This window comes from Hemicordylus capensis, chromosome 2, assembly GCF_027244095.1.
Source record: "Hemicordylus capensis ecotype Gifberg chromosome 2, rHemCap1.1.pri, whole genome shotgun sequence".
In the NCBI taxonomy this organism is placed as follows: domain Eukaryota; kingdom Metazoa; phylum Chordata; class Lepidosauria; order Squamata; family Cordylidae; genus Hemicordylus; species Hemicordylus capensis.
This window is the reverse complement of record NC_069658.1, coordinates 107,268,074-107,288,884: the sequence shown is the minus strand read 5'-3', so window position 1 is coordinate 107,288,884 and position 20,811 is coordinate 107,268,074. Positions and strand designations below refer to the sequence as shown.

Below are 20,811 nucleotides of genomic sequence, written 5' to 3'. Positions count from 1 at the left end.
GACTGCAGAGGCGTGTCTAGGGACAATAGTGCCTAAGGCAAGCACTGAAATTGCGCTCCTGTCTAAACAGGAATGATGGGACTTGTAGTCAACAATATCTGGATATCCCTATTAAAAGGAACACTGTACCATCTAGACATAGTTGTTGATCAAAACCTGAAAACATGAGCCATCTCTGTAAAAGACTTAGAACAACAGTCAGGAGTTATGTGAGGATTCCAAGTGTCATTTTCTCTGTCTCATATCATGCTTTTTGAAAAACATGACTTTGTCCTAGACTAGAGGATCACCTGCCCAAATAGCCACTAGCAAAATAGGGGAAGAAGAAGGTGGCGGAGGGGTGTGTGTGTGTCTATAAACCAGTGAATGATTCCAGCCAGCCTTTGTCTTGTGATGACTGTTGGCTCATGATGGGGTATATGTGTGTTCACCATTCTAGCGCTTACTTTGACACCAGGAGGGAGCAGGATACATTAGTTTGCCACACTAGACAGAGGAGTTTGCAACAGGAGCAGACAGCCAAGTTAAGAAATCATTGTAATTTGCCCCTTCCCGTCACAAGCAGTGTGCTGTTCTTTTCTTCTTCTTTTTTTAACCTAAATCTCAGATATCCCAGTCATGGATGGAAAATTCAGGGTCAGTTTACAAGAGACACATTTTCTACGTGGAAGTTTCTTCTGTGCAGGTGTTGTGGAGAAACCCATGTGTAGTAACCGCCAGGGGCATAGCAAGGTTGGAATGGGCCAAGATGAGATTTTAAAATGGGCCCGCAGCCCCTCAAAGTCCAGCCGGAGGGCAAGGCAAGCAGGATGGCAAGTGGCTGAGGGGCCCTGGGGCTGGGCAGATGGGCAATGGGGTGGGGGTGGTAGGAACTGGTGTGGCGCCCCCTCCTCAGTGGCGCCTAGGGCATGTGCCCTGGCTGCCCCCCCCCAGTTCCACCCATAATTGACTGTCACTTTTCCTATAGCAAAAATTTTGATTGTTTCTGATAAGTGTCTATATTTAACAAAATGAGCAGTAAGGGGAGCCTCCACATTTGTAGTTATACTCTTACTTTTATATTCTGTTATGCAAATCCTGAAAGGTCTGCTGATCTGACCCATATAAAAAAGTCCACAGGGACAAACAATTGCATAAACAACATCAGTAGATTGGCAAGTAGTGAAAGTTTTTAATATACTTTTATCAGATGGATTAGTGGATTCTCTTATTTGTAAAGGATCATGGCAACATGTGCAATGTCCACATTTCCAATGTCCCTTCAAATCAGGAACAATTGACTTGAGTCCTGCATATATCTGAATGAACTAAGCAATCTCTTAAACTGGGTTTACGGCAATCCCCAATCCACGGAGGAAGAGTACATCCAGGTAAATCTTGACTCAAATGCCAGTGTTTAAAAATAATATGTCTGATAGCTCAAGCTTTGGAACTAACAGACCAATATAGTCTCTTTGATTTGACTTCACTGCACTTTTAATTTTTTTTAGATCTAGGAATTTCATCAGACTGTCCCTTTGCCACCTCTATAACTTGCTGGGCGAAAAATTATTATTTTATTATTATTATTATTATTATTATTATTATTATTATTGATTTGATTTCTATACCGCCCTTCCAAAAGTGGCTCAGGGCGGTTTACACAGAGAAATAATACATAAATAAGATGGATCCCTGTCCCCAAAGGGCTCACAATCTAAAAAGAAACATAAGATAGACACCAGCAACTGTCACTGGAAGTACTGTGCTGGGGGTGGATAGGGCCAGTTACTCTCCCCCTGCTAAATAAAGAGAATCACCATGTTAAAAGGTGCCTCTTTGCCAAGTTAGCAGGGGTTATGCAGCTCTTTGTTGAACAAATATTTTTGGAGATGTACAGTTCCTTTTCAGTCTCAAAAATTGGTGTATTGTCATTAAGATGCCTAGGAAGAAAACTGCCATAATAGCACTTAGCAATAGCACTTACATTTATATACCGCTCTATAGCCGGAGCTCTCTAAGCGGTTTACAATGATTTAGCATATTGCCCCCAACATTCTGGGTACTCATTTTACCGACCTCGGAAGGATGGAGGCTGAGTCAACCTTGAGCCCCTGGTCAGGATCGAACTTGTAACCTTCTGGTTACAGGGCAGCAGTTTTACCACTGCGCCACCAGGGGCTCATAATGTAAAATAGAATTCCTTTTGTAGGTTTATAATAACCTTTTGTCATAATTTTACCAGATTGTTTGTATATCCATCCATACAAAAAGGATATCTGGTGTGCGTCCATGTGACTAGAAAATTGAATATGCTCATTTATAGTATTAATCTAATTAAAAAATGATTGAAGTGGACAATCTGATTTGGAAATGATGAAAATATCAATGAAATGACTCTAGTACAGCAGATGTTTATAATACAGATTTACATCTCCACTTAAAATCATCTATGTTTCTAGATGTGTCATTTATTATTGGCAATACTGAGAGTTGCAGGGCTCCCCATAGCAACCCCTTTAACCTGAAAATAATATTTGTCATCAAAACAAAAGAAGTTTCCCCCTGTAACATTATAACTGATAAGTCTAATAGAAAATGAGTTGGAGCATGAAACATGGCTCTAGACTTAAGGACAGTTTCTTTCACAGATCTTGCTCCTTCATGAGGAATTGAGGTGTATAGGGAATTGACATCCAAAGTAATAAATGCAATGTCTTCCGAACACTGGATCACCGAACACTGGATTATATATATTTTCTATTATACTGACGATATTTAGTGTCCCTAATATAAGATTGACTGGATACTACAAAAGGCTGTAAAAAATAATATGTATATTTTTTAGGACTAGTGGTTCCAATATGGAACCAGTGCCCAATACTATGGGTCTTCCTGTTGATGGGAAACCTTCCTTGTGAATTTTAGGCAAGGTATAAAAGATGGGAGTTCTCACATATTCTTTGATGAGAAATCTTCCAAGCTGATCTGAAATATAACCAACCCAAAGATATTGCCTCTTGTACAACTATTTTAATGATAAACAAAATTTCCTTAATGCGATTATGTCCAATAACTTTGTAATAACGATTAGCACTTAATTGACACTGAACTTCCAAAAAGATAAAATCTTATCTAAGATAAGAATAGCATCTCTTTTGGCGGCTGGCTTTATAAGAATAGTGTAGTTCTTTTTTAGGGACTCTAATGCCGCTTTTTCTTCCAAGGAGTAATTGTGATAGACTCTGTGTGGACGATGTTCCATATATTAAATGTCCCTTTAAACTACTTTTTCAAAGGTACATATATTTGGATTGTAAGAAAAAGGTGTAAAGGTGGATTTAATTCTAAATTTATCATACATGGCTTCAGAAACATGTCCAAAAAATTGAGTTTGAGTAATCTGATCAACTTAAAAACATCTATCCTAGTTGTATATGTGTTGTACCTAGAAGTAGGCACAAATAAAAGTCCTTTGTTCAATATAGAAAATTCATTACGACTTAAAACATATGATGATAAATTGACAACTACGGTAACTTGGATTTTTTTCTGTTGAAAAAATTTCTCCTTTATTGTTTCTGTCTTGTTGATCTCCTGAGAATAGGACATTGTGGTAAAAAATGATCATTCTGTCCACTGTTCCTTCTAAGGCATTTTCTGATGTCCACTCAGTTAATTTTAGGAACATAGGAAACTGCCATATACTGAGTCAAACCATTGGTCTATCTAGCTCAGTATTGTCTTCACAGACTGGCAGCAGCTTCTCCAAGGTTGCAGGCAGGAATCTCTCTCAGCCCTATCTTGGAGAAGCCAGGGAGGGAACTTGAAACCTTCTGCTCTTCCCAGAGCGGCTTCATGCCCTGAGGGGAATATCTTGCAGTGCTCACACATCAAGTCTCCCATTCAGATGCAACCAGGGCAGACCCTGCTTAGCTATGGGGACAAGTCATGCTTGCTACCACAAGACCAGGTTGAATCAGCAAGACCCTACTCTGAATGCATGTGCACACACACACTGCCTTGATACTGTTGCCCAGAACAAAACTCATTCCGCATATAGATGAAAAAAATTAGAGAGAACACTGACTCCGTTGCTCTTCCATGTCTGAAGCATCAACTGAATCTGTTTGTTCATTTGGATTATCTAGATCAGAGGAATAACACGAAGTCTGAAAGCAAACTCTCTTCGGGCCAAAGTGTCTCTGATGTAACTAGAGTGCTGGACTAAGAGAGCCAGCGTGGGGTAGTGGTTAGAGTGCTGGACTAGGACTGGGGAGACCCGAGTTCAAATCCCCACTCAGCCATGAAACTAGCTGGGTGACTCTGGGCCAGTCACTTCTCTCTCAGCCTAACCTACTTCACAGGGTTATTGTGAAAGAGAAACTCAAGTATGTAGTACACCACTCTGGGTTCTTTGGAGGAAGAGTGGGATATAAATGTAAAATAATAATAATAATAATAACCATGATATACTGTTTCATTATTATAATCCATTTCATCATTTTAAATTCTTAAATTTTTATATTCTTCAAATCCATCAGTTTTTTAAATTTATCTTAATACTCTCTCTCTTCTTGGATAACTGTTGGAAACTAGGCAATGTCTCCATTTCAGAGATGCTGTCTTTCACAGTCTCAGTCTCAGAATTACATCAGTCTATAATCAACAACATTAAATCAATAGAACATTTATTCAAGATTGAGGCCCACTGATTCTTGAATGTCGAATCTCCAGTAAATAAACCAAGACTCTTCTTGATCCTCTGACCTCTCGGAATAACCTCATTTTTACAGTATTCGGATAGCGTTGTGGCATGTAAATGCAACACCAGTATAGTTTACATTTATATATTCATTCCTTATGTCATTTTTCCCTATTGGATTATTGGATCTGTTGGGTTGTATTTTGGATTCTTAATTTCAGATCTATTTCACCACACTATTTGTGTGGTGTTCTGAATCCCAGTCCACCACCACTCCCCATACATAATTTTCCTTAATACCATGCTATATAGACACTTCTATAGTGGCATATATTCATTGACATACTCTTAGGGAAATGGTAGAACTTCAAAAGCTGAGCATATTTTTACTCACTTTCACCAGTATAGTAAATCAGTATAGCATCTGCGGAAGCTCCCACATGATAAGGGATTTCAGTAAAGTTTTTAAAACTGCTTTGATGATCGGAAAGTTTTTCAGATATAAAAAAATGAGCAAAATGTGACCAATCTATTACACATAAATTGATCATTATGACAAATGCACCAGAACAGTAAATTGGCTTATAGACTTTGGTTGGCATCCAGATTAACACAGCACTGGCTTTATGGGTAAGGCCTGGCTATTTTTTCCAATCTCCTTTCTGAGCCTTCTGAAAATATGTCATGCTATATTGTTGGGAGGCTTGGCCATATCGAGTTCAGCGAATCGAATCAGAAATTAGCAAAAAATTCATGAATCGCCCAAAGGGAACAATGGGGAACTTGCATTACCCCATTGTTCCCCATATGTAGGTCCTAGGGACACCAAAGTGGGTTGTGTGGCAGGGCACAACTCAACCTACCTACCCACCCACAAAACAGCTGGGCTATCAGGCAATATTTAATACATTTTTGAATTATTCTCTGGGTCTGTAGGTCATTCACCACACCCCCTTCTGCACAGCAGCAGGCTGGTGCACAGTGCCTGCAATGGGGATGTCTCACCTGGCTATAGCCCTAGAAGGGTCAAGTGCATCCCTCACGACCAGGTTTGGAATGTGCACCACACAATGGATGGACACAAACTGACCCTGCTCAGCTACCTTTATGATGTTGGCTACATGGTTGGTGACCATGAAAGCTCAGCAAAGGTTTGGCTACCCAGACAGCCATTCCTCCACCTGGCAATTCAGGGTTGCTGACAGCTCAGTTGCCATGTACTTGGTGTCTGGCACCTCCACATGCGGCCCACCTATGCTTCGCTGCATGGGAAGGGCTGGTCAAACCACCAGCAGCTGTCCCCTCATTCTCTCTTAATAAATAAGTCTATTTATAGGCTGGGCACAACACACCAGCCTATAAAAACCAAAAATTAATCCACCAGGCACAGGTAGTACACAGACAGCAGCAGTGAAGGTGGCAGCATGGCCTCTAAATAAATAAACATATTTCAGCACTCCAGTTATTGAGAAAAAACGAATAAACAAGGAATAACGTTCCAAGCAAGCACCCAGTAAAAGCCTCGGGGCTGCTGGTACAACTTAAATAAAATGAAGTGTGTGGGGGGGGGGATCGTAGCAGCCCAGTTAGTAAAGGGCTTTAGCAATGTGATAAAAAAGAAACCACACACAAGAGAATAAATTCCAAACAGCACCCAGGTAAGCCACTGGTCTGCTGGTCTATTTAAAAACAATTAAGGAAAAAACGCAGCACATACAGCACTCTAGTTGTTAAAGCCACTGGTGGTGGGGCTGGCTAAGAATAATAAAATAAAATTCCAAGGAGCACCCAGTTAAAGCCACAAAAACAACAACAAAGAAACAAAACCCAACAACAACAGAGGAACAAAAAGATAAAGCAGCAGTTGGCAACTTGACACTGCAAATTACAAGGATTTAAAAGAGCAGAGTCGGATAAGCTTCTGTCTCTCTCTCTCTTCACTCACAGTGTGGGGGCCAGGCAGTTGGGCCCAGACCACCACTACCACTCTGTTTTCAGCACTGCTGCAGTATCTCTCCGATGATCCTCTCCTGAGGCACAAAAAGCAAAGGCTCACCCTGCCTCCAAGTAGTCCCTTTCGTACATTTTGAAATCCCCTCCTTTGCCTTCTCATATCCCTGCTTCTTCCCCCCCCCCCCACACACCCAGCCAATGGGGGCATAGGTGCCCAAACCAGAACTTGATTTGAATGACAACAAGCAGATCAAGAAACAAGGGGATCTCAAACCAGTTGGAAAATACAGAGACAAAATGGCGCCAGCGACACAAATCACATGGATTGGTTCACAATGAAATTAAGTAGAAAAGTGGGGTGATTCAGTTCACCCTCAAATCAGCCTCTTCATTTAAGGGGCGATTCAATTTGTGGGCCAATCAGCAAATCACTCCCAATTTGTTACAAATCAATTCGCACATGAATAGATTTGCAGGTCCCTAGCACATCGATTTGCACATCCCTAGGGAGATTGAAGGCAATTGGCCTTCCCCTGTACCACCAGTGCTGAATTAGATTGGTTGTCAACCTAGCTGTTTCACTTAAATACACTGGCCTGCTTCACACACAATGGAGACAACTTAGTATAGAAGAGCTGCTACTTCCATGACACTTGAACCTGTCTGTGTTCTGGATGGAGAATGTTGGTAACCTACCTCAGTTTGACTGTGTCAAGCTGACTTCAAAAGTATGGTCTGGAATGTTGAGCTGAGGTGAGGTGCCAACATTCTCCACCCAGTATTAGCCGGTTCAGGCATATGGATAACAGTGAAAATAGTGTGGGAACTGGCAGCTCTTTTGTACTTGCCACTGTTTATGTGTGAAGCTGCCTACTGTATTTAAATTTGTTGGTGTACTGTAAACTTTCAAGTTACTAATTAAAAATTCTCATTATATTCCTCAAAATTAAAGGTTGATGTGGGTGAAAGTAAGTTTTGTTTTTGTTGTGAAGAATTTCTGCCAGCAAAATGCACAGAGAAAGAAAATGCACTGAAGCTATATCCAGTCCAGTCATGCAGTGCAGTTCACCTTCTACTCAAGGTAAGGTTGGCACCAAATGCTAACTCACTAATAGTGAATTAACTGCAATAATAATAATAATGTACAGTAGTATTAAGTAATTCTTTGCTTTATTGTGATGTTGACTGCTTTCAAACACATTGTAGTGTCTTAAGATCATGTTTCCTTTGCTGTTTTTGCCAAAGTGAGGAACAGAGAAAAAGGAAAACATGTTAACTCTTGGCCTGTAGAATGAGGCAGTGTTTCCATAACATTTTGGAAGCTGGTGATATCTCACTGATCTGTTCTTATTTTGTTGTATACTGCCCTGAGCTTTGATTCCCCATAAAAGAAAGTAAGGCAGCTCATGCCCATTTTCCTATGACCAAAGATACAAAACTATGTAATATGAGAATCAGTCCATGAATTTGTCTCTGAGAGAAGAACTGTGTGTGTGTGTGTGTGTGTGTGTGTGTGTGTGTTTTGGCATGGGATGCTATTCATGGGCCTTTCTCAGACATAGACATGGTATAGAAGGCAGTTGTCCTTAAACAGCAACTTGAGAAGCAGTCCATATCTAGTATTATGCCAAATATTTGGACATAATTCTAATCTTCTGCAAACATTACTACATAAGATAAATGTTTTAATTATGTATTATTAGTAACAACTAATAATAATATAACAACTGTACTAGAAACATACTTACGGACTAAGTTCTGTGAAACGGGGAGCAAAAAGGTGATTAGAGAGCATACAGGTGAAATATAATACTCAATACACAAAATACATTAGAGGGACAGGATTCTATATGAGCAAGCTGCAAGTTGATCCTTGTCATTATGATTCACAAAGGCTTGCCTTTTGTAGACAGATTTGGAGGTGGCTCTCAGAAACAGAAAAATATTCCCTATAGTGATCCCATGTGTCTAACGTTTTAACTAGTTCAACAGAATAGTTAAAATGTAGACATAAACTGTTGGTTAACAGAGCCCTGCACTTGGAAATCAGAGGGATTGACATCTTATATAGGTGCTTGTGTGTGTGCTACAGAATGTCTGACAGGTGTAAAATGATTTTCATCATTATTATCCTTTTGGTTCCTGGGTTTACTTTTGCATAAATTTGTTACATTCATAGTGTGTTTTGCTCCACAGAAAGTTCTTTTTGCTCTTTGTGCTCTGAATGCCTTGACCACCACAGTATGTTTAGTAGCTGTTGCCCTACGCTACCTTCAGATATTTGCAACAAGAAGATCCTGCACAGTAAGTGAGTGCAAGACACTATGATGTGGAAGGAGAGTTGCTCTGCTATGAACTATGCTCATGTGTAGGCGTCTTAACAAAATACTTTATTTTTCTTTCATCTTTTAAAAGGAAGAACCCCAGGTTTATGTGGAGGAAGTTGAAGAACAAGGCAATGTTTCTGATCCAGAAGATTTTGTGCCACCTGTACCACCTCCATCATATTTTGCCACCTTTTACTCTTGTACACCTAGAATGAATCACAGGTAAAATGCTGAAACTCAGATTTGCTTTGGATATTTTGGGTCAGTGGCTAACATTCAGACTAATGAAACACCATTGCTACAGGAGAAGCACTGGTGTAACACTACTGGTTCTAAAGAGTTCCAGACTAACACTGTGCTGGGCTGCTGGTAAACAAATGCTGGCCTCAAATCATCCATGATTTGATTGTGGATGAAGGAGCCGACTAGGGATGTGCACTAATCAATTGTTGCGATTCAATTTGATCTTGAATCGAATTGCAAAAACTCAAATTGATTCATCGAAAACAGCTGTCTTGGCCAGCTTCATCAAGGAATCAATCTTGAATCACCCACATCGATTCAAGTGATTTGACCACCATTTTGAGGCCTGTTTTCCCAGGAAAAACGGGCCTGAAAATGGCACTTTTTTCTGGGGAGAGTTGTTCTACCGCTTGGAATTGGCGAGTAGACCAGCTGTCCGCTCTGGACTTGATGTGTCTGCCCACCTTGGAGTATTGGACTACCTGGGTAGACCAGTCATCCGAGGTGGGCAGACGTGGCAAGTCTGGAGTGGAGGGCTGGTCTACCCACTAGATCCAATCGGTAGACCAGCTCTCCCTGGAGTAAAGCTCCATTTTGAGGCCCATTTCCCCAGCAAAATGAACCTAAAAATGACTTTTGAATCATTCAAATGGATTCAGGTGATTCATTTTGACCCCAAATTGGGCTCCTATTTTGAGGTTGATTTGATCAGGATCAAATTTGAGAATTTGATTGCACACTCGAATTGAATTGCACACTCCTAGAGCCGACCTGGTTTGTATAACGAACCTGGTTGGGGGAGGCTTGTGGTCCAGTGTGGTGAGGTCTCCTGTAGTTTCCCCATTGTCATGGATAGACCACTTCCTGGTTAAGGTTGGTCTCACAGTCATGTCTGACCCCTGCAGGGGTGGTGGATCTATTAGAATGGTCTGCCCGAGAAGGCTGTTGGATCCAGTATGATTCTAAAAGCCTTGGAGAGTTTTTTAGTTGGTTCTGCTGGTGCTTCTGTTGATGCTCTGGTGGATACTTGGAACAGAGAACTTACCAGGGCAGTAGACATGATCGCTTCTAAGTGTCCACTCTGACTCACTTCAACATTAACTCCATGGTATATGGAAGAGCTATGGGAGCTGAAGCAGCAAGGTAGACAGCTGGAGCGCAAATGGAGGAGGACTCATCTTGAATTCGATAAGACACAGCATTGAGCCCATTTGTAGACCTGTGGCAATATATGCAGCAAGGAAGTGATTTATTTTGCAGGCATGGCATCTGCAAGTTCTTGTAGCGATGCTGTTAGGGGTTTAACTCAAGCCCCTTCTGTTTCCAGTCTGTTTCTAGAAACAGTGTCTCACTGCGATACATCTCTATATTAATTCTCCTGGGTGCGCCTTAGAATGTGCGTCGCTGTGCCCAGCTGATTGGCTGGGTGGCGGAGGCGCCTGATTGGCTGAGGCGCACCCAGGAGGATTGGTTGCCGGTGGGCCTCAGCCATGGAGGCCAGGAGGCAGTGGGCCCGGCCACGGAGGCCAGGCGCCCATTGGAGGCCAGGGCGGGAGGGAAATGGGCGATGGGACTTCCCTGTTTGCCACCTGGGAGGAGGAACACTGCGACAGGGCCCTTTTCGGCCACCCTCCGCCCAGTAAGGAGGGCCTGTGGCAGCGGTGAGGTCTGGCCAAAAATGGCTGCCTGCCGCTGTAAAATGCTTGGTGTGGGTGGGGGGGAGGGAGGGCAAGAGAGAGTGTTGCAGGAGGGAGGGGGAGGGAGGGCAGGAGGGAGGGGAGCAAGAGATAGTGGGGCAGGAGGCAAGGGGACGGGGCAAGAGAGTGGGGCAGGAGGGAGGGGGGAACTGCCGGCCCCAAAGAGCGCACAGATGCTCTGTGCGGGTCAGCTGGTTCAGTGAATTCTTTGCAGATAAAATTTATCCCATTTGGGCTGATCTGGACTCCAATATTTCTTCAGGGCCAATTAAGGAGGTGTCCAGAAATCCCTCTTGCGAGATTAAATTGGATCAGTTTCATTTTGTGACTGCTGAGGATGTGGACAAGCTGCTTGGAGTGGTACGGCCCACCACCTGTTCTTTGAATTCTTGCCCAACACGGCTGATTTCATCTTACAGGGAGGTTGTTGGAGCTGGCCTAGCTGATATCATTAGTACCTCACTGAGGGAGGGCAGGATGCCACCTTGTTTGAAGGAGGCAGTGGTTAGACCCCGGAGTCTACTCTGGATACCTTGATGATGGATAATTATAGGCCAGTCTCCAACCTTCCATGGTTGGGTAAGATAATTGAGAGGGTGGTGGTTGACCAGCTCCAAGCGGTCTTGGAGGAAACTGATTATGTAGACCCATTTCAAACTGACTTTAGGGCAGGCAATGGGATTGAAATGGCCTTGGTCAGCCTGATGGATGACCTTTGCCAGGGAACTGGCAGAGGGAGTGTGTTGGTTCTTTTGGATCTCTTAGTAGCTTTTGATACTATCGGTCATGGTATCCTTCTGAAGAATTTGGGGATAGGAGGCACTGTTTTACAGTGGTTCTGCTCCTATGTCTCAGGTAGGTTTCAGATGGTGATGCTTGATGACAGTTGCTCTTCAAAACAGGAGCTACTATATGGAGTTCCTCAGGGCTCCATTCTGTCACCAATGCTTTTAAAGATCTTCATGAAACCACTGGGTGAGGTCATCAGGGGATATGGTGCTGGGTGTTATCAATATGCTGATGGCACTTAAATCTATTTCTCCTTGTCACTGATATCAAGAAATGTCATAAGCCACTTAAATGCCTGCCTACAGGCAGTAATGGGCTGGATGAGGAAGAATAAAGTGAAGCTGAATCCAAGCAAGACGGAGGTACTCATTGTTGGGGGTCAAAATGTGCAAGAGGAGATAGAACTTCCTGTTCTGGACAAGGTTACACTCCTCCAGAAAGAACAGGATCTGGATCGAGATCCGTCGATACCCATAAGAATGGGTTCTGCGCCTGCGCAGGAGTCACGCGGTAGCCATGCCTGAGCTTGTCGAAGTGCCGAAGCCACGCCCCCACGCTGAGCGTTCTATATAAGGCGTGTCTTTGGCGCGAAGTCCCTCAGTTCTTTTCCGACCGCCTTTGCGTTTGGACCTCGGTCTGCCACCTCAGCTGTTGGAAAAGTTCCTCTCTACATTAAGAACGAGTTCATCCTTTACTGACTGATTTTTGGTTTTGACGACGGACTGGAAAGCGACCTTTGTTTGGAATTTGACTGGGACTGACTTCTCGGTTTTTCCCGGTTCTCGACGCGGACTGACTGACGACGATCCCGGCTCTTCGACCTCGGAACGGACTCCACTACGAGTGTGAATATGACTGAGGAGAAAAGATCTTTTAAATGGTGTGAAGGCTGCAGGGCGAAACTCCCCTCCAAGGACCTTCACGACCTTTGCTTATTATGCCTCGGTGAGGAACATAATGTCGCCTCCTGCAAGATTTGCCTCTCTTTCTCGAAGCAAACGAGAAAAAACCGAGCGCTACGCCTTCGGGCCGCTATTTATGATGAGGTTCTGAGCCCCTCCACTCCGGGTACTCCTCGTCCCTCGACATCAACTTCGTCTTCAAAATTGCCCCCGAGGGCGGAGTTGGCACCTCCATCAACGTCGAGCCGCCACTGAAAGTCTTCCTCAGCATCGAAGAAAGTTGATTCTTCGAAGCCTACTTCGATGCCGAAGAAACATTCTAAGTCGAAGGAATCTCCAGCTCCTTCGCGTGTATCCAAGTTATCCACATCGACATCGAAACCGGTAAAGTCAACATCGACGCCGTGTACATCTTCTTCGTCTTCCCCATCGAGACCGGATCTTCGTTCAAGTGGACGTAACGACTCTCCTTCTGGGCGTCGAAACACAGATCGGCATAGTTCTCCACCTAGAAAACGTCGAAGATCCCCAGACCTGCCTCCTCGTACTCCATCCCCACCAAGAGTATCGAAGTCGTCAGCTTTACCATCAACATCGGGGATTCCATCGACCACTACAGTGCCACCAATGACGACTGATCAGTCGGCGCTACCTGCTCCCTCGATGTCGACAGCTCAGTCGATGCCGACAAATCCTTCGATGTCGACGGCTCCTTCAGCATCGACAGTTGCCTCGATATTGACTCCTGCTGTTCAACCGGTGCTTGCCTCGACGTCGATTTCGATGCCGATTGCTCGAGCTCTATCGCCAGCTCCGACCCCACTACACTCTGCTTCGCCATCTACACCGTCGGTCGGTCTTCTAGCTACTGTACTGCACACCCCGGTCCTCACTTCTCAGGTGACGCCACGCTGCCCACCTCCTGCTTTCGAGATCATAGACGTCGATGCCGAGGATATTCTACCATCAGCGACTCGCTCACTGCTTTCGCTATTGGACTCAACGTCGAGTAGACGGACAACCTCTACCTTTAAGGGTTTCTTGCCAACAGATGCAGGCCCTTCTCAACCTTCAGTCTCCACAGCACACTCCTCCAGACCTCAATCCGCCAGCCAAGGACGCTCCCCGCTAACATGGCACACCTGTGAATACCCCCAGGATCCCATGGGTACAACTTCACCTGGAGAACCATATGTGTTTGATGACACCGGGTCTCAACGATTGCCACTGCGTTCTGTGTCTACTGTATCTACCCAGACGCAGTGCCCAGAACTATTTCACCGCGCTTCACAGACTTTTCCTATGAGCACAAGATCTGCCTCCATTCAGACAGATGTCCTGCCACACTCATCTGTCAGCACTGAAGAGACACAAACCATTGCTCAAACTAATGTAAATGAACCGTCTCCTTGCTCCCCCTCTGAACATTATGGTTCGTCCGATTTTGAGTCGGATTCGGATGAGGACAGTAATATTGCGGATCCTCCAGTGGATGTGGCTCCACCCACGTATGTATCTCCGAACAATGAGCTAAAAGCTTACCACAAGCACATTCGTGCGATGGCGGATTCCCTGGGGCTGGACATTCGCTCTCCTTTGGCGACAATAGATGATCCGGTATACAACTTTATGCTTCAGTCTCAATCTACCGCTCCAGTGGCACTCCCTATGCTACCAGTGATCACTAGGGCGGCTAAGTGCGCTTGGGAAGTACTCCACACCTCCACGCCAACTTCCAAGAAACTTGAGAGCCTCTACCGGGTACAAGATAAGGACAATGAATATTTGTTGAAGCATCCGGCGCCCAATTCTCTTGTTATTGATTGCGCCACTTCTTCTAAGTCAGGCAGACGCCATACAGTTCCTCCGGATAAAGAGGGCAGAAAACTAGACCTTTTAGGCAGGAAGGTGTATTCGACTTCGTGCCTTTCGATCAAAGTGACCAACTATGCGGCCTGCACGGCCAAATACACACATGGCCTCTGGGAACTTTTGGAAAAAGACCTGGAATCTTTGCCTATACATGAGTTTAGGGCTAAGTTCCGCCAGACCTTGGAAAACACTGGGGATTTGACTCGTCGCCAGCTAAGCATTTCTAAACACCTAGCGGAAAGTGAGTCCAGGGCCATGACAGCAGCTATCACTCTACGCAGGCATGCTTGGTTGCGGTCCACTAATCTCCAGATGGACATGAAAGAAAAGATCGAAGGCCTCCCTTTCGATGGCTCCGGTCTTTTCAGCACCACCACAGACGCCACAATGGAACAGTTAAAAAAAAAACCTTCACCGCTGCCCAATCATCCTCCGGGCAGTCATCAAGATACCGACCCAATTATGGAAAATACAGGCCCAACTATCGAACCCAAGATCGCCGGGATTTCAGAAAGCCATATACCCCATATCAAAAGCGAGCCTACCAGCAGAGGCATAAAGCTTCTCAACCCCAGCGTTCCAAGACGCAGGACAACCAAAAGCGTCTTTGAAAATTGCAATTGCCCATTGACACCTCCTCCTCTCTCCCTTTCCCAGCCAGCGCGGGTACCGTCCTCACCACCGACTATTCTGTCCCAGCCAACCATCAGGCTGGCCAGCCATGTCCCCGCATGGCACCACATAACATCAGACAAATGGGTCCTGAAGATTGTGAGCTCAGGCTATGCACTCGAATTCAAGACCATTCCTCGGTTTATGGGGATGAAGCTCACTCCTGCATCGGATCTCCTGAGGGAAGAGGTGAAGGATCTTCTTTGCAAAGGGGCAATATCCCCGGTGTCATGGGCAGACAGGCTAGACGGGTTCTACTCCCGTTACTTCCAAATTCCCAAACGGGATGGGGGTATACGACCCATTATGGATCTCCGTCGCCTGAACAAATTCATTCACGTCCGAAAATTGCGCATTTTTCATGATGGCGTTACAGCACATCCTACCTCTCCTTCAGGGAGAAGAGTGGCTTGCAACGCTGGACCTCAAGGACGCCTATTTTCATATAAGTATTCGACCTTGCCACCGAAAGTACTTACGTTTCACCGTCGGACGGGAAGTGTACCAATACAATGTATTGCCCTTCGGACTGTCTACCGCACCGAGGGTTTTTACAAAATGCATGGCTGTGGTGATTGCACACCTACATACCAGAGGGATTGCTATCTATCCATACCTAGACGACTGGCTTCTGGCAGCAAAGACCAAAGAAGAGTTACTTTCGCATATCCGTTATGTGATAGATCTTCTCCACGACCTAGGTGTTCAAATCAATTGGAAAAAGTCACATCTACAACCGGTTCCGGTTATCTCCTACATAGGAGCAGTTTTGGACACCAGAGTGCAGAAAGCGTTCTTACCAGAGGACAGGTTTAACTGTATTGGAGACCTGATTCGTCTCTTCCAGCAACAACCAACCCAACCAGCCCTTGCCGTCCAACGCCTCTTAGGGCTGATGGCTTCGTGCAATGCGATTATACACTTCGCTCGCCTAAAAATGCGCAAGCTTCAACTATGGTTTCTTTCTGTCTTTCACCCATGCAGGGACAATCAAGACAAACGCTTACTAATGCCTCCTCAAGTCCTTCGTTCTCTAACGTGGTGGACGCGCCGAAACAATCTGCTCAGTGGGGTCCCCTTTCAAAATCCCTCCCCTACTGTCTGGCTGACCACAGATGCATCTCTACAGGGTTGGGGTGCACATTGCAACGGGCACAAGATCCAAGGCAGGTGGTCTCCTCAACAAGCCCTACTACACATAAATTTCCTAGAGCTACTAGCAGTTTTTCTGGCTCTGCGAGCTTTTCTTCCAATCATACAAGGCCAGATTGTTCAAGTCCAGCTCGACAACACAACTGCACAAGCATACATCAACCGTCAGGGCGGAACGGTGTCCCGGAGCCTGTGTGCCCTCAGCGTCCAGCTGTGGCACTGGTGCATCCAACACCAGATTGCCCCTGCAGCAGTACACATCAAAGGCCTGGAGAATGTATTAGCCGACGACCTCAGTCGGGTCTTTTTGAAAGATCACCAACACGAATGGGAACTACATTCAGAAGTCTTGACCCCGCTCTTCGACCAATGGATGTTTCCCTCCATAGATCTCTTTGCTTGCTCCACGAATACAAAATGTTCCCGTTACTGCTCGAGAGCGGGCCACGATGCTCGTTCTCTAGGGGATGCTTTTCAGCTGAACTGGTCCGAAGAGACTCCGTACATGTTTCCCCCACTCCCACTGATACCCAGGGTAGTGGCACGTCTGCTGTCTCAACCGACCGACGGGATCTTGATTACCCCTTGGTGGCCAAGACAACCTTGGTTTCCGCGGCTACGCAGACTGTCCAAGAACTGTTACCACCACTTACCTCAGCGCCTAGATCTGCTGACACAAGACGACGGCCAGATCTTGCACCCAGACGTACTCACCCTTCATCTGACTGCCTGGCGGATACTCTCCTAAGACGAATTTTGCTCAACCGACGGAAGGCATCCACTCGTAAGAATTATCAGAGCAAATGGCACCGTTTTAAAATATATGCAAGGTCTAGAGGGTTTTTACCCAAGCAGGCTTCGATCAAGGAAGTCTTACGTTACCTAACGATACTAAAAACTCAAGGTCTTGCAAATGTCTCCCTTAAGGTCCATCTGGCTGCCCTCTCCGCACAACACCCGGGCAGTGATGGAAAGACTTTGTTTTCCCATCCGTTGAGTAAGGCCTTTCTAAAAGGTCTCTCGAATGTGTACCCGCCAGTTAAGCCTCCTGTAGAACCATGGAGCCTATCTCTGGTTCTTTCATCCCTCACTCAGCCTCCTTTCGAGCCCATGGCCACATGTTCATTGAAACTGGTCTCCTGGAAGACTGCTTTTTTGATAGCAATTACTACTGCTAGACGAGTCAGTGAACTCACAGCACTCAGAGTAGACTCCCCTTATACTATCTTTTATCCAGACAAAGTCCGAATGCGTCTGGATCCTTCTTTTTTACCTAAAGTAGTGTCTTCCTTCCACCTCAATCAGGATATAATCCTGCCTACGTTTTTCAGACTTCCTTCCACTTCCTTGGAGAGATCCTTGCACACTATGGATGTACGCCGTGCTCTGCTGTTCTATATGTCCAGAACACAAGACTTTAGAGCCTCCAAACGTCTCTTCGTGTCTTACCAAGGCTCTTCCAAAGGTTCCCCAGTCTCCAGACAACAACTGTCGAGATGGTTGGTGCAGGTGATATTGTTCACATACAAACTACAAAACAAAGCACCTCCAGAAGCTATACGGGCCCACTCCATTAGAGCCCATGCTTCCTCGGCTGCACACCTAGCAGGGGTTTCTTTCACGGACATCTGCAAAGCAGCTACATGGTCCTCTGAGTCCCCGTTTATCAAACACTATGCCATAGATGTACGTTCTGCTGCAGAGGCTTCATTCGGGAGAAGCATCTTGAAAAGGGTGCTGCCTTAATTCCTACTGCTCCCCTCCTCCTTTTTTGGAGCTCGCTAGACACCCATTCTTATGGTTATCGACGGATCTCGATCCAGATAAACAGGTTGCTTACCTGTAACTGATGATCTGGTAGAGATCCGTCGATATCCATAAGACCCTCCCGACCTCCCCTCTGCAGTAGGACTACCTTTATGTGCATTGCGGTGTGCAGCCCTTTGCAACGTCCTTTATTGAGCACTTACCTTGGATGAACTCACCTTCGTCTTCTGGATGGTCGTCCTCCACGGCGGTCGTCCAAGAACTGAGGGACTTCGCGCCAAAGACACGCCTTATATAGAACGCTCAGCGTGGGGGCGTGGCTTCGGCGCTTCGACAAGCTCAGGCATGGCTACCGCGTGACTCCTGCGCAGGCGCAGAACCCATTCTTATGGATATCGACGGATCTCTACCAGATCATCAGTTACAGGTAAGCAACCTGTTTTTCATATGATATAGCTGTAAAAAAGGATACTGCAGTGTTTGGTTGCATTAATAGAACCATAGTTTACAAGTTACACAGAGTAATAGTTCCACTTATTCTGCACTAGTCAGTGCTCATCTGGAGTACTGCCCCACATGTTGCACAGCAGAACATAGGCAGATGTTCAGCACAGAACATCTGCTTGTGCTGATGCAGGCTCCTCATGAGGTGTTGGAGGTTTGTGCAATTGTGCAAATACTTCAAGTGGGGTGTCTGCTCTCCAGAAGTGCTACATAGATTGGAAACCCACGTGTTTGATCTAATGACCACTTCCAGAGTGTGGGCTTGTTAATTGATGTGCCGTAATTTTCCAGTTATAATGTGCCTCATGTATTCTACACAGTGCTAGCTTTGAAAAGCAAACGGTAGAAAAACAGTTGTTTCCATTTGTTATACACACCACCAAACTTGAACTTGTTTCTCTTCCCCCTTTCTTTGCCCCACAGCCACTCACACTGTATGGAGGGGTGCGCAGGATATTTTGGCCCTCTCTGGATCCCTTCTCAGCCCTTTCCACTGGGCTGGTGGCTCAAGTTTGGAGCTGCTTGCCCTTATATTCTAGAGTAGATTGTACTGCAGATGCACTAATGAGATGCTAAGTGGGCAGATCACTGACTGGAATGATTGTCCAGACATTCAGAGTCTGATTTAAGCTCATTGGTTCAGGGCGAGGAGAGGGCAGGATCCAGAGCAGAAGAAGATGCTATCAGCTCAGCAGGAAAGGAAGAGGAAAGATCCAATGAGAAGCAAGATATCGTGCATACCCCTTAATTGGTGTGAGTGGCTGAGGGACAAGGAAAGAAGCGACTCTATAAAGTGGGTATTTCTTCTAAAAAATGCCCCACACCCAATGTATGTCTCCATATACTATATGCACCATAGGCTGTTATCAAATGGGGGGAAAGCATAATTGGAAAATTATGGTATTTACACTCTTCAACAAAAGTGCAATATTGCTGATGCTTTACTAGGAGCTTGCAGTAGCGTGGTCGGATTGACGCCACCCATGTTATGTTGTGCAACATGTCTGTCACTATCTTCAATTTTGGGTTCTGCACTTTGCAAGATTTAGACAAATTGGAACTGGTTCACAAGCAGGCAGCAAAGATGGTCAGGGGTCAGGAAAACAAGCCCTGCAAAGAAATACTGAAGGAACCAAATACGTTTAGCCTGCAGAAGAAAAAACTGAGGGGAAATGATAGCAGACTGGAACACAGGAGTGGACAAAGAGTGGTTATCTGCTGCCTTATAGGGGTTAAGCCCAGATCTAATGGGCTTACATTACAGGAGGGTAGATTTTAGTTGAATATTAGGATACAGTTCTTAACGGTAAGAGCAGTATGACAATGGAATCAATTACTGGATGGGTGGCGGGGGACTCTTCCTTATAGGTAAGTGTACCTAGGGTTGTCATTTATTGGCCCACTCCTTTTAAATTCTTTGGGAGATCCTGTATTGATAGTGTAAAAGGAGATTAAGTAACTGAACTCTTAGCAAAATAGGGAATGCTGTCACTTAGACCCAAACTCTGCTGAACAGAGCTTTGAGGTTTTTTTTTTTTTTTTTTTTGCAGTAGACAGGTTGACTTCAGTCTTTGAGTATCCCAATAAAATAGTTTTTAAATAAACAAGAATAACTTGTACTATTAATTAAAGAGCCAATGGTGTGCTAATAAAACACAAAAATGTACTTTTTCTGGTGAAGAGCATTGCAAAAAAAAAAAGAGAGAGAGAGAGAGAGTTATGCAGTGGGTTATGGGTCATATTGATTGGAGACTGTAGAAAGCACAGGAGTAGAAAGCGATATGAGAGATTTAATTTCCTCTCTTGATAGATTAATGACTCACTGTAGTAGGTCATATTGCCAACAGTGAGCGATTTCAGTGTGATCTGACCTTTTCTCTGTTGTCCTTCTCTTTCCTTCTGCCCACTCCTTTCCAAACCGTTCTCTGGATGTTCACATTCATGCATCTTAAATAGAGCCATGTTGGCAATCTGTTGCTGCTCTAGAGTTAAAGGGAGCTTGTTTAGAGGGGAAAACTCATAGCTGGTCTTGAAGAGAAAGAAAATACCAAGGCATACTGAATGTGATGGAAATTCCATCTGTGCAACATATTTGTGTGACTTCCAACACACATACCTCTTTGTTAGAATGAAAATCAGCACCATTTTGAGACTGCATGGTAAGAAGAGAACATACTGAATGGATATACGACATCCTGAACCCTTGTCATTTTAGACCAAATAAATTGTGTTGAGATGTTAAATTCTTA

General features: G+C 44.8%; 1 protein-coding gene across 11 annotated transcripts in view; it reads left to right on the top strand.

Moving 5' to 3' along the window:
* ENTREP1 (endosomal transmembrane epsin interactor 1) overlaps positions 1-20,811 on the top strand; it is a 68,810-nt gene that overhangs the window by 17,704 nt on the left and 30,295 nt on the right. For 10 of the 11 annotated variants that reach the window (XR_008316867.1, XR_008316866.1, XM_053299384.1 and 7 more), the window contains exons 4-6: positions 7,590-7,718; positions 8,834-8,941; positions 9,053-9,186. Coding sequence is in view for 9 of the 11 variants with exons in the window: in XM_053299384.1 (XP_053155359.1) it covers positions 7,590-7,718; positions 8,834-8,941; positions 9,053-9,186 (371 nt within the window). In the remaining 2 variants the exon portion in view is untranslated. The remainder of the gene's footprint in view (positions 1-7,589; positions 7,719-8,833; positions 8,942-9,052; positions 9,187-20,811) is intronic. The other variant, XM_053299380.1, reaches the window with a different exon arrangement.